The 14,049-nt window shown below is 45.3% G+C and overlaps 1 protein-coding gene across 2 annotated transcripts in view; it reads right to left on the reverse strand.

Moving 5' to 3' along the window:
* Positions 1 to 13,713, reverse strand: part of COL15A1 (collagen type XV alpha 1 chain) — a 119,451-nt gene extending 105,738 nt beyond the window's left edge. Inside the window, exons 1-2 of one of the 2 annotated variants that reach the window (XM_064379565.1) lie at positions 13,545 to 13,713; positions 13,372 to 13,457 (exon numbers count right to left, since the gene is read on the reverse strand). In XM_064379565.1, the coding sequence (XP_064235635.1) occupies positions 13,372 to 13,457; positions 13,545 to 13,558 (100 nt within the window). In that variant the 5' untranslated portion in view covers positions 13,559 to 13,713. The remainder of the gene's footprint in view (positions 1 to 13,371; positions 13,458 to 13,544) is intronic. The other variant, XM_064379574.1, reaches the window with a different exon arrangement.
* Between the last annotated feature and the right edge of the window lie 336 nt (positions 13,714 to 14,049).

The following is a 14,049-nucleotide window of genomic DNA, read 5'->3' on the forward strand; positions in this document are numbered from 1 at the left end:
ATATGTCACATGGAAAAACTCTGCAGCGAGAAACGGTTTCTTCCCCACCCCCTTTTTTCTTTCCGTGGGAGAGTGAGTAATTTGGCATTTTAACTAGACAGGGGGAGCAAGCAGTTTAGTCTCTTTTTGTACCAAATACACACAGTTGCCGGGCAGTTTTGTATCCCACTTTGTGAATGAGATGACAGTGAGGGGTGTGCTCAGCAGTGAGATGAACAGGGCTGAGCAGAGCTGAGTCCAGCCACTACCCGCAACTCCCACAAAGTGTGACCAAACTGAACTCAGATATCCTAGAATATTCATGCTAATGATGCTGCTAGAATTTGCCATTCCAACCCCTTCATTTCCCAGATGGGGAAACTGAGGCCCAGAGAGGTACAGTGATTTGCCCACAGCAGAAGAAGAGCAAAGGATTGTTAAGGCTGAGGCTCTGGGAGAGTCTCCATTGTGCCCCACACTGTTGCCATAGTTGCCTCTGGCATGTCTGGGGCTCCTCCATGACTGGCGGTGACCTGAATGTAACAGGGTTCCCCTGGGTTATTCCTTCAAAAGGCATTGCCTGAGTACCTGCCAAGGGCAAGGCACAGGGTTAGGTGCTGGTGGTACAGAGAATAACCACAGCCAGGCATGATGGCGCCCGTAATTCCAGCACTTTGGGAGGTCAAGGTAGGTGGATCACTTGAGCCAGGAGTTTGAGACCAGCCTGGGCAACATAGTGAGACCCCATCTCTTAAAGAAAAAAAATTAGCCGGGCATGGTGACACATACCTGTAGCCCCAGCTACTCAAGAGGCTGAGCTGGGAGGACCGCTTAAGCCCAGGGAGGTCAAGGCTGCAGTGAGCTGTGATTACACCACTGCACCCCAGCCTGGGCAACAGAGTGAGAACCTGTCTCACATACACACAAAAAAGAGAGAGAATAACCCTAGTCTGGTCCCTCAGAGTGTCTCTTCTCATACTCTAGCTACTCTGGAGGCTCTGTCCATTTGAGATTAGGGTGTGGGAAGGGATATTCTAGGAGATGAGGCCAGGACAGCATTTGGTGGAACTGCAGAGGGCCTCAAATGCCACACTAAGGAGTAGAAGGCTGTATTCATCTTCCAATGCTGCTATAACAAACTACCACAAACTTAGTGGCTTACATCAACACAAGTTTTGTCGTCTTACAGTTCTAGAGGTTAGAAGTCCAACACAGATCTCACTGAGATAAAAATTAAGATATCAGCAGACCATGCTTATTTCTGGAAGCTTCAAGGGAAAATCAGTTTCCTTGCCTTTTGCAGCTTCCAGAGGCTGCCTGCATTCCTTGGCTTGTGGCCCCTTCCTCTATTTTCAAAACAAGCAAAGAAGGATGCTCAAGTCCTCTCACATCACATCACATCACTCTGATTCCTTCTGCCTCCTCTTCCACGTTTGAGGACCCTTGTGATTAAATTGGGCCCAGCCAGATGATCTGGGACAATCTCCCTCATTTCAGGTCAGCTGATTGTCAACCTTAATTCCATCTGCAGTCTTAACTCCCTTTGCTATAGAACCTAATGGAGTTACACGTCCTGGGGATTAGGGTGTGGGCCCTTTAGAGGTCTAGGACCCTGTTACCACAGGTGGTGATCATGGGAAGATGACAAAGGGTTCTAAGCAGGGAGCGACACAATCAGAGCTAGTCTAGAGTGTTGCTCAAATGTTAACATGCACACGAATCACTGGGAATCTTGTTAAAATGCAATCCTCAGTCCCCTAGATGGTGTGATTCTGATTTATGAGTTCTGGGGGTGAAGCCAGAGAGTCTGCATTTCTGCCAAGTTCCCAGGTCACGCTGATGCTGCTGGTCCATGGACCACAAGTAGCAAGAAGCTAGAAGCAAGAAGATTGAGTAGCAAGAAGCTAGAAGATGACTGTGGCTGCAGCGTGGAGGATGGGTTCTAGGGTGGAGAGGATGGAGGCTGAAAGACGGACAGAAAGACCTGTGTGCTCATGTCCAGTCGTAACTGAATTTCATTTCACAAGGCTGTGGTGAAATTAATGTATTAAATACACACATACCGACACACACACATACATATATATATATAATGTATATATATAATTTATATTATATAAAACATACATACACACGTGTGTGTGGATATATGTGTGTGTACATATAACATAAATATATATCCTATATATTAAAACTTAAACAGCACCTGGCATATAAAAATACTATATAATTATCATACTGGGGTTTTTTGTTTGTTTGTTTTTTGTTTGTTTGCTTGTTTTTGCTTTTGAGATGGAGCCTTGCTCTGTCACCCAGACTGGAGTGCAGTGGCATTATGTCGGCTCACTGCAACCTCTGCCTCCTGAGCGCAAGAGATTCTTCTGCCTTAGCCTCCTGAGTAGCTAGGACCACAGGTGTACACCACCATGCCTGGCTAGTTTTTGTATTTTTAGTAGAGATGGGGTTTTGTCACATTGGGCCGGCTGGTCTCAAACTCCTGACCTCAGGTAATCCATCAGCCTTGGCCTCCCAAAGTGCTGGGATTATAGGCATGAGCCACCATGCCCCAGCCACACTCTTGGTATTTTCTTAGGTTCATGTGAAGCACCAGAGCACTGGCCTGGGAGTCAGGATACCTGGTTCTAGACCTGGCTGTCCTGCCAAGTTGCACTGTGACCACGAGCTAGTCACTTTCTCTCTCTGAGCTAGATAATCAAGTCAGGACTAGCCAGCCCCTAAGATTGTAGCTGAAGGGGAGAAGGAGCTGGCTGGGCCTATTTCAGAAGTTCTGTGTGTAATGCTGTTGAAGTTGCAAGAACTTGGTTTCAGCTTGTCATCAGCTAGGATCTCTACTCTTATGTTCTATGGGATGAAATGACTGTAACTTTCCTATGCCAAAAAAAGCACAGCTTAACTTTTCTTTCATGAAACATTCTATTCTTGACATATATACTATATGCAGTGGCTGCTCTCACCCTGCTCCAGCCCTATCATCCTGCACAGTGGATGGCTGCAGGGTGGTCTTTCCATGTGGCTGGAGGCGCACATAGACTTTGCTGGTCAAGGGTTCATAATGCTGAGTTTTCACTAGGATCTCCACAGTCCCAGGCTTTGAATGATTCATTCATTAACGTATTCAAATGCTCATTGTGTCCATTTGGTGCCATGTCGGATGCTGGGGAAACATGGATAAATACAAACGGCTTCCTGCCCTCAAGGAACCCACAGTGATGTGGGAGCAGGGAAGTACTGAGGCATTGAACTGATCACCAGTAACAGGCCCGACGCTCACTAATCCTTACAGTAGGAACTGTTGTCCCGATTTATAGATAAGGAAGACATGAAGTCCCTCTCTGGGACTCAGCATCACCGCCTTTGAAAGGAAGCAGTTGGACTGCAATGATTGTTCTCAGTCCTGGGTGCACCTTAGACTGCAACCAGGAGCTTTTCAAACCTGCTGGTGTCTGGACCTTATCTCAGATGTATGAAGAATCCCTGAAGAGCTGGAGGACTGAGCACCAGCCCCCCTTGGAATTCCCAAGGTGATTCCAAGGTACTGGAGGGCTGACGACTACCAAGGTCCTGTGACCTGAGCTCTCACATTCTAATTTCCTGAAAAACCCTCTTCTAGCCCTTCCACAGGCACATGCAGAATGGATTAATGAAGGGGAGGGGTGAAGAAGGAGGGTGGGAGGAGCCATTGGAGAAGGATGCCGCAGTTTCTTCACCTGTTGTCATTTGCTCCTCTTGGGTTAGAGACACAGCAGTAGACAAGGCAGGGTGAGCTTGGTGTTCTCTTTTGCTGTTGCAGGAAATATAAAGTATTATTGCCTTTCTGAACAACGCAACAAAAGCCTTAAAAATGGGCATGCACTAGACCTAACTATTTGTTTTAGGAAATTGTTTTGTGATAGGAAATAATTACAGAAGTTGTCAAATACAGAGCTATGAGACTATGATCATCACAACAGTGTTCATAATAGTGAGCAATGAGAAACAGCATAAAAGCCTGAAAGTTTAATTACAGGACAACCAAACCATGAAATACTATTGCAATTGCAAAAAATATTAGAGAAGACTATTTAATGTTCCAGAAAAAATGTCTAGATGATTGTTAAGGGGGAAAAAAGCCATCAACTAAATACGATGTACAGAATGCTCTGCTCGTATTATGATCTATGTGCATACTTACGGGTGGAAAATAGACTTGAAACACAGTCCATCATATGGTAGCAGTGTTTATCTTTGAGTTACAAGGTAATATGTGCTCTTTTTAAACTCCCTTTTTTGGCCTTAGTTTTTTATAATAACTCTGTACTATTTTTATTATCAAATTTTTTAATGTTACTGAAAAAATAAATCTCTTGCAAACACTTTTCACATCTCTCTGCCTCTCCCATCTCCTGGTGGAAATGGACATCCCTACTTTGGTAGTGCAGATGCTTGCTTGCATTGTGTTAGGAAACTCAGGACAAGCTCCTTAGCATGCAAGCCAGCTTCCACGCTCTGTCTCTACTACCAGACTATCAGTCCTTCCAGGATGGGCACTGAGTCTAACGCAGCTCTTCAGCCATCCTGCCACCCACTCCAGAGAGTGCCTGGGACAGCAGGCAGCCAGGAATAATAGGAAGAAGACAGACATCTGTAAGGTAGACCATTTTGAAGACTTCAACAAAAATTCCTTTTGGGAGGAAGCCAGTCACAAAAGACTGCCTAGATGGGAGGGAGGTTTTAAGCTGGGCCCCATTTCAGTCCCTCAGTGATGGGAGGAGTAACTCCTAGAGAGGCCTAAGGCCAGGCTGTTTCCTGCAAGCCAGACTCCAGCCAAGCTCTCCAAACCCAGAAAGGGGTACCCTGACATCTAAGGTCAGAGGTCCTGGTCACTTGGGAGAGATGCCAGGGCCCTCAGAATGGTTTTCTGCCCTGTTCAGTCCTTTAAATCACCATGGCATGCAATAAATATGAACTGGATTGGATTGAATTGTGTTGGGTTGGGCTCGGCTGGGCTAGGTTGAGTTGGATTGAGTTGTATTGGATTAGGTTGGGTTAGATTGGATTAGGTTGAGTTAGGTTGTACTGGGTTGTGCTGGGTTGAGTTTGGTTACAATGGGGATAAAGAGTGGGCTACACTCATTAGGTGACCAGGGTCCCCTGTCTCTCTCATTAGATGTTGACCGGGAGGAAGGCTGACCTTCTCCCAGGATCTGCTCTAACCCTGGGCTTTTCCTCTCTGTAGTTGAGATAGAGCAGAAGAAGGTAATCAGTTAGCAAACCTGGCTCCTCCCAACACCTCTGATACCACCACCTCAGCTCCCCTGGGCTCTGTGTTGACAGCAATAAGTCATACTCCACAATCTGATGCTCTGACTTTGAGGCCTTATTTGCTTATTCATTCTCCACACTAGACATTAATACCTTAAACTGAATCTTATTGTAAGATTGCCTCTTTTTTACATCCCTCACTACCCACTACCACTGATATACTCACAGTATCTAATCATATCATGCAGAAATTATGGAATAAACCAACCCATAGTAAAGAATTCATGGCTTAATGAAGGAGGCAGGCAGGATAACTTCTCTTATCAGACTGTAAAACACACCACAAAGCAACAATCATCAAAATTGTGTGGATTTGAAACATCATACACATATTAGCAAAAGGAAGTGACCAGTAGTACAGAGATACCAGAAATAAATTTATAACATTAAAAGAAAAAACATTATATTATATCACACAACAATAGTGGGTAGTACAATGATGGGGTAATAGCTCACACTTTAATTAGTACTTTGAGGAATCCTGGGGACCACTTTGGAAAATAATTGGTTTTAGATTATATCCTAATCTGGCTGGGTGTGGTGGCTCATGCCTGTAATCCCAGCACTTTGGGAGGCTAAGTTGGGAGGATTGCTTGAACCCAGGAGTTCAAGACCAGCTTGGGCAACATAGCCAGACTCCATCTCACAAAAAGAGATTATACCCTAATTTGTGGTTCATTTTAAGTAATCGAGCTGTAGATATTAAAAGAAAACTGGAAAATCAACACATATTTAGCTAGAAGAGAAAAGATAAACGTACAACTTTTGACAAAATAAGGCAATTGGGAATTAGATGAGTAGAGAGAAGTTGAAAAATAAATTTTTATCCAACTAATGTAATAAGAGATAAAAAGCAAAGTAACATCAGTGTGAATTCCAGCCTAACTAGTTATTATGCAATTGAAGAAAACAGATAGCTCCATTATGTGCCCTGAGTAATCAGTCAAGGTCACCCTACAGCTGGCGAAGCCATGGAAGAATCGGGATGACTTATGTCCCACAGAGGACATGGTAAGTTGGTGGATTAGACCACAGGCTAGACCAACCCCTTCATTCCTTCTTTGATTCATTGAAAAAGTTTGCTGAGTACCCACTTTCTGCCAGTCCCTGAGCCTGGGATCCCTGTTCCAGGATTCAGAGTTGGACAGGCCCATCACTGCCTCATGGAACTTCCCATATAGCAGGGGAGGCAGGCGACTAATCAGTGGCCACAGTACAGTCTCAGAAGCCCTGAGACCAAGAGATTCCCGTTATGCCTGGGAGAGGAGAGACAACTTCCCAGAGAAGAATCCTAAAGGATGAATTGGGGGCCTCCAGATACTGTGTGGGAAAGGCATTTTAAAAATGGTACTGGTAGCCAGGTGGAGTGGCTCATGTCTGTAATCCCAGCACTTTGGGATGTCAAGGCAGGTGAATCGCTTGAGGCCAGTTTTAGACCAGCCTGGGCAACACAGCAAGATTCTATGTCTATTAAAAGTTTAAAATTTAGCTGGGTATGAAGGTATGTAATCCAGCTACTTAGGAGGCTGAGGTAAGAGGATCCCATGAGTCCAGGAATTCGAGGCTGCAATGAGCTAAGATACAGCCTGGGCAACAGAGAAGACCTTGTCTCTCTAAAAAATAATAATAAACTAAAAATGATACTAGCCTAGGCAAAAGCATAGATGTTGGACATTGCATCTCCCATTTAGAAACCTGCCAGTGATTTGATGTGAGCCCAGGTCCACAGGAGCTTAGTGTTAGTGGAGCAAGGCAGGGTCCCCTGGGGGCAGAACCCAGTGAGGGAAACTGAACTAGGAAGCATCACGATTAAACAAGAAAAATTTATCTAAACACATAGTAAGAACTATCCAACCAGTTCTGTTCTTTGATGGGTGAGTTCATTGGGGGAAATATTGCCAAAGGAAAGAAGCCAAAAGAAAAAGGCCATTTGTCTGAAGATGTCCCAGCAGCACTGTTTATAATAATGACAAAATGGCTAAAGTCCAGCTCTGGACAAAGTGGCCGGCTCTAGACAATTGTCCTTTGGGAGATGGAGACCAGAAGGCAATGATGAAAAACCTCAGGTGTGACTCCTACCCACCTCTCTCTCACTCAGAAAAGCGCATCAGACTTCCAAGGAGCAAGAGTGGCATGGTTAGAGGGAAGTCCTGCACGGCTCTGATTCATATGCTTCCCATTAAATCAGGATTTCTCCAGAGAAGACAGTGGCCAAGAAGCACTTGAAAAGATGCTCAACGTCATCTGTCATTAGAAAATTACAAATAAAAACCACAATGAGATGCCATTATATATCCACTAAAATGGCTATAATTTTTAAAACTGAAAACAAGCATTGGCGATGATCTGCAAAATGAAAGCCCTCATACATTGCTGGTGGGGATGTAAAAATAGTGCAGCCACTGTGGCAAACAGTTTGGGGGTTCCTCATACTTGAAACACAGAATTGTCATCCGACCAGAAATTCTGTTCCTACGTATATAAGAAGCAGAAACAGGGAGTCAAACATCCAGATACTTGTACACAAATGTTCAGAGCAGCACTATTCAAAAAAACCAAAAGACAGAAATAATCTAAATGTCCATCAAGAAAAGAATGGAAAAAAATGTGGTATATACATATGATGGAATATTACTCAGTCATAAAAAGGCATGAAGTACTGACACATGATACGACATGAGTGAACCATGAAAACTGTATGCTAAATAAAAGAAGTCAGACGCAATAGGTCATACACTGTATGATTCCATTTTCATGAAATATCCAGAATAGGCAAGTTCATAGAGGGAGAAAGTAGTTTAGTGACTGCCTGAAGCTAAAAAAAAGTGGGGAATGGGGAGTGATTGTTTAATGGGCATACGGTTTGCCCTTGGGGTGATGGAAATGTTTGGAACTCTATGATAGAGATGTTGATTGTACAATATTGTGAAGGTACTAAATGACACTGAACTGTACACTTTAAAATGGTTGATGTTATGTAATGGTAAATTTCACCTCAATAAAAAGTAAGTCTGGATATCCAAATGGTCAATAAACACATGAAAAAGTGATTTACATATTTAATAACCAGGAAAATGGAAATTAAGGTTACAGTAAGATTCAATGTACACCCATTAGAAATGCTGAAGTTAAGCTCAGTGACAAGACCAAATGCTGGTGAGAATGTGAAGAAATGGAGACCCTCATTTCTTGGTAGCTGTGTATATGTGTACAGCCATTTAGAAGACATGCTGGCATTGTCTACTCAGTTGGGGGCTATGCACACTCTATGATTCAGCACTCCACTCCTAGGTGTAGAACCAACAGAAATTCATGCTCATGTGCACTAAGAGAAATGTACAAGAATGTTCAGAGCCACATTATTACATTAGCCAAGAATGGAAACAACCCAAACGCTGGAGAAGAATGGATAAGTAATACATGGTATGTTAACGCAATGGAACATTATACAGCAATGCCAATGAACTACAGCCATATACAGCAGCATGAATAAATCTCAAAAACTTATTATTCATTGAAAGAATCAGACACCAAAGAATAGATCCTACATGTAAAAAGTTTAAAATCAAGTAAAACAGAACTTCAGAATTTCGGGATACACACTTAGATAGCAAAGCTATTTTTAAAAAGCAAGAAAGTGATGACTATTAATGTCAAGGTAATGGTTACCTCAGAAAGAAGGGAAAATAAAACCACAGCAAAGGGGGTCAGGAGAGCTTCTGGGGATTATCGCATATCTTCACCTGGATTACATAAATGTTCCTCTGTGATAAATCATTGTACTGTACCATTAGTATGCACTTTTCTGAATGGACGCTATATTTCACAATAAAACAGTTGAAAGTAAAGCAAATAATTTGCAACCATCAACACTTTATTAGCAAGAGCAAATTACTTGTGACACCACCATCCCTACCTGGACAATAGCCCCCCCTTATGTTCTAAAATATTGGTTATTCAACACTGACACTTTACCAGGAAAAGGAAGGATTGATGCCGTCCTCCTTCTCAACCCTCACCACTGGAGGCACAAGAGGCCATATAAGTGACACTGACTGACAACTGTCTCTTTAAACAGGATGGTGTAGGAGGATGGGGTTGGCTACACACAGGACACACTGGATGGTAGATGAGAAGAGCTGCGGGAAAATGGCATTACAGTTGTCTGTGGCCCTGTGTTTGTGCCTGTGAACTATGAGCCCCTTGGGACAGTTCTGTGCCCAAATCCTTCCTGTATTCAGCCAGCCTGAGGGTCAGCACAGAATGGGTTTGTTGAACTAAACTATGTAAAATAATTAAATCTCAAACTACAAAAAGTTGATTTTGTTTTGTTTCCCAACATTTTAAATTAGGACTACAGAGATGAGTGAATCTTGCCTCTCCACTTCATAGATGGGAAAACTGAGGCTCAAAGTGGGAAAAGCAATTCATCTAAATTCACAGAGGAAGTAAATGATTGGAACCCAGGTTTCCCAATACCAGAAATTTTGCTGTTTTAGGGCATGAGGGATACCAGGAAATTTACAACGACCCACTTTTAACAGATCAATTCTCTGCAAAAAACCATATGACTGTGTTCTACCCCTATCTGAGGAGCCCTGTCCCGGCCCAGAGTGGCATTCAGGATGGTAGGGAGAGTCCATCCAGAGGCCTGGAGGTGCAGGTGGAACTCAGGACTTGTTTTCTGAGAAAATCAATGCACTATGAGGACAGCAGCTTTTAAGTCATGAGCTGTGTGCCAGCTCTGTACCAGGCTAGCCAGCAACCCCACCTTGAAGCCCCACCAGATCTGGGGCCTGGACACCCTGGGAAAATGCTTTCTTTTATTTAATAAGCAGCTTTGTTGAAGCATAGCTTACATTCCATAAAATTCACCCATTTTAAATGTATAGTTAGATGATTTTAGTAAATTTATAGAGTTGTACAATTACCACCACAATTCAGTTTTAGGACATTCCCCAAAAAGTTTCCTCATGCCCCTTTGCAGTCAATCTCTGCTCATTTTCTCTCTGTAGTTTTGCCTTTACTGAAATCTTATATATATGGACTCTTACAATGTATTGGTTTTTAATGGCTGGCTTCTGTCACTTAGCTTCATCGTTTTCAGGTTTATGCATGTTGTTGTAGCATTGATCAGTACTTCATTCCTTTCTACTGCTGAGTAGTAACCCATTGAATGGATACACCTCATTTTGTTTATCTATTCACCAGCTAATGGACCAGTTTATTTCTAGTTTTGGCCATTATGAATAATGCTGCTATGAACATCCACATATGAGTTTCTGGATGGACATATGCTTTTCTTTCCCTTAAGTAAATACTTACGAGTGGAAATGCTGGATTGTAGAGTAAGTATATATTTAACACTTTAAGAAACTGCCAAATTGTTGGGAACATGCATTTCTGCTCAGAACAGCCCACTTACAAACGTGCTTTCAGAAGCCACCCTACTTAAGCATACAGCATAGTGGTTGTGAGTACAGATTCTCGAGTCAGACCCTCTGGGCTCAAATTGTGCTTATATTACTGAAGGCTACATGCCCTTGGGCAAATGACTGTGCCTCAGTTTCCTCATCTGTAAAAGGGGATAAGACATGCGGTTGTTGTGATGATTGAGTGAGTTCATTCACATAGAGCACTTAGAACACTGCTGGTTCATAGTGCTATGAAGTCTTGGCAATTGTTTTTTATAGCCCGTCGCGCAGAGGCCCCATGGGAGGAAGAGCGCCCACTTTGACGTTCACAGATATGGGAGGGCTATGATGGATCTACTCAGTTATAGTCATGTGGCCTTGAGGAAGTCAAATCCGCTCTGTAAGATAGAGCCCAACTTACTTCCCAGCACTGCAGGGTAGTGATTCCAGTGACTTGGTGAAGGTGACATTGTGCTTTGAAGATTGTACAATGCCATGCAGATGCAACGTACCCATGTTACAATTGTGACATTCAGATTGTGGGGCTCATTGGAAACCATGAGCCCCTAAGGCCTTTTTCATCTGTGTAGCTCTTCTAACTGCACACTAGGATGATTAAGAGCAAGGACTCTGGATCAGACTGTCTGGTTCAAATCCCACCCCAGCCACTTAGAAGTCTTGTGACTTTGGACCGCTGTTTCTTCACTTGAAAAACAAAGATAGTAACTGTTCTCAGTCCTCACCTCCTGGAGTGGTTCTAAGGATTGGATGAATGAAATATGAACATGTTCACACCTCCACTTGGACATACAAAGTGTTTTATAACTATCAGCCATATTGAATTGCATTAAAAATTCAGTTTGCAGGAGGATAGTTTACATTTTTAGGAATCGTTTCATATCCCCAAAGGAGCACTTACCACTTATCAGTTGCAAATGGCCCTCCCTAGATCCTTCTCAGCTCCTGAAGGTTTGCTGGCTCTCCCTTTTTACATTATAAATGGGAATAGGACTTCCTTTGTGTTAGAAACAGCAGCCCTGACACTGAGGGATCCCAGCGACACACACAGGAGGAGAAAGAAACACCAAAGTGTCTATCCCCCGATCCCTCTTACTTTTGGAAAACTGGAAGCTGCAGCAAAGTTCACAAAGCACCATGGAACCCAAAGCTGCCCTCTGCCACTGAGTTGGCAGGGTCCTATATCACATGCAAAATTGCAATGTTCTGACATGATCCATGGGACTGAAAAGCTAAAACTATACTCCAGCTGCCCTTTGATCTGCAATAAATGCCAGGCTGGACACTCTGGCAGGAAAGGCTATCATCGCATTTGAGTCTTGTTGCCAAGGAGAGAATGGGCCGTCTCGGGCTTCTTAAGGCAAACAAAGAGTTAACCAAGACCCCCTTCTCAATCTCCTTTCCTTTGGGCCTGCCAGAGGTTGTTCCCTAGACTTTCTGCTCCCTTATTCAATTGAAGCTGTGTACTAATCCCCCAAATTCAAAAGGGAAGGGGTCAGAAGCTCCAGAAAGCATGGCTCTTCTGCAAAACTGCATGGAGAAAGAGCTGAGCAAGGGCAAGAGCCTACAGACCCGGATTCAAGTCCTGGCCTTTGGACTGGCTACTTTCTAAGCTTCTCTCAACCTCAGTGTTATAAAAATACCTGCAATGCGATGGGATTAATAGAAGCCCAAACCTCAGCACCATGCAATATACTCTTGTAAAAAACTACACATGACCCCCTGAATCTAAAATAAAAATGAAAATATCTGCATTGCTTTCCAACACATAGTTACTGCAAGAATCAAGCAGTATTTTCTATCACTTATTTTGTGCCTAGCATGTGCTGGAATCATGGAAACCACATTATTTCTAATCCCTCTCTAATCTTCACAGCATTTCTAGGAAGGTAAAATGGTCTAATCGCCTTTTTCAGATGGGGAAACTGAGGCACAGAGTGGTGAAATCCTTTGTCCAAGATCACCCAGCCAGCCACAATTCAAACCCAGACAGTCTAACCTTAACCGTTTTAACTTAGATCTCACTATTGAGCCAACTGCCTGAGTTCTGCTGGAGACACTGAGGCCCGAGGAACGGAAGGAATCAGATCCCTGGCTCCCAGACCACAGCTCTTTCCGTCACCGGTGGAGCCACTGCCCATGATAGACGTGACTGCTTAGGTAACTCAGCTGAGTTAAGTATCCAAGCAATTCAGTTCCGTTATTTCTTGCGCAGATGTCCCTGCTGGTGTTAAGCTTCGCACCTGTGTGCGGAGAGACACCAGACCTGCCCCTACCAGAAGCCAGCCAGCGCGCACAACCTAAGTGGTGGCTTTGAGTGCGCCGAGGCTGTTGGCGTTGGCGCTGTGTTTCCAAAGTCCCTCTCTGCCTAAGATTGGAGGCTCCGCGCACAGCTCAGACATCTAGGGTGCCCAGACAGCGCTCCACTCGCCGCGGCTTCCCAGGGATCCCATTCACAGCTATAACCCCTGCACTGCCAGGAGGAAGCCGCCCGCGGGACCGCCAGTGCGCACGGAGTGACGAGGACTCCCTTTTATGTCCAGGAATGAGGCGCGCACCTCAGCCGCGTCCGCCGCCAAAACCAACTTCCCCCGGGGCGCAGAGGCCGCCGGAGCCACCCTCAGGCCGGGTCGCTTACCTGTCGCAGCTCGGGTCTGGGTGACAGCAGGCAGGGGCGCGGAGACCGAGAGCAGCACCAGCAGACACCAGCACTGCCGGTTCCTCCTGCAAGAAGTGGGCGAGGGAGAGAAGGTGAGGAGGGAGAAGGATCGGAGGGGGCCGGGCGCGAGGAAGCAGAAAAAGCGGTCTTACCTTGGTGGTACCATCTCGCGGGTCTACGGAGCCCCGGAAGGCGCGCGGCGAGCGAAGCAAAGCGTTGAAGCTCCGCGGAGGAGTAAGGGGCGCTGAGCGCTGGCCGCCGCGCTCGCCCTTCCTGCAGGGAACAAAGGCGGCACTCGGCAGCGGCGGCGGCGGGCAGAATCCCGGCTCTCGGCCCGCGCCCTGAGTCACCCGCGCTCTGAAACCCGACTCCGCCGCGCCCTGCGCTCCCCCGCGCACTGCGCCCCACCTCGGGCAGCCGCGGCGCACTCACACCCTGGGGATCCCGGCCGCCCCGGCGGTCACCCCACGCCCCTCTCCCCCTCCACGGAAGTGCGCTTCCCGCTGCGGCCTCCACCCGTGGCTGCCTTAAGTAATCTTCGAGGAAAGCCCCGCGCTCGCGTTCTTTGGAGCAAGCGGGACTGGGCTCCCTCCGGCCCTTGAGGCTATCTTGTCGGGGCTGATCCGCAGAGCAAGCACTCTCCTTTCACAGCCGCCG

The sequence above is a fragment of the Aotus nancymaae genome, unplaced genomic scaffold, assembly GCF_030222135.1.
Source record: "Aotus nancymaae isolate 86718 unplaced genomic scaffold, 86718_ANA_hifiasm-v0.15.2.pri h1tg000003l, whole genome shotgun sequence".
NCBI classification, from domain to species: Eukaryota; Metazoa; Chordata; class Mammalia; order Primates; family Aotidae; genus Aotus; species Aotus nancymaae.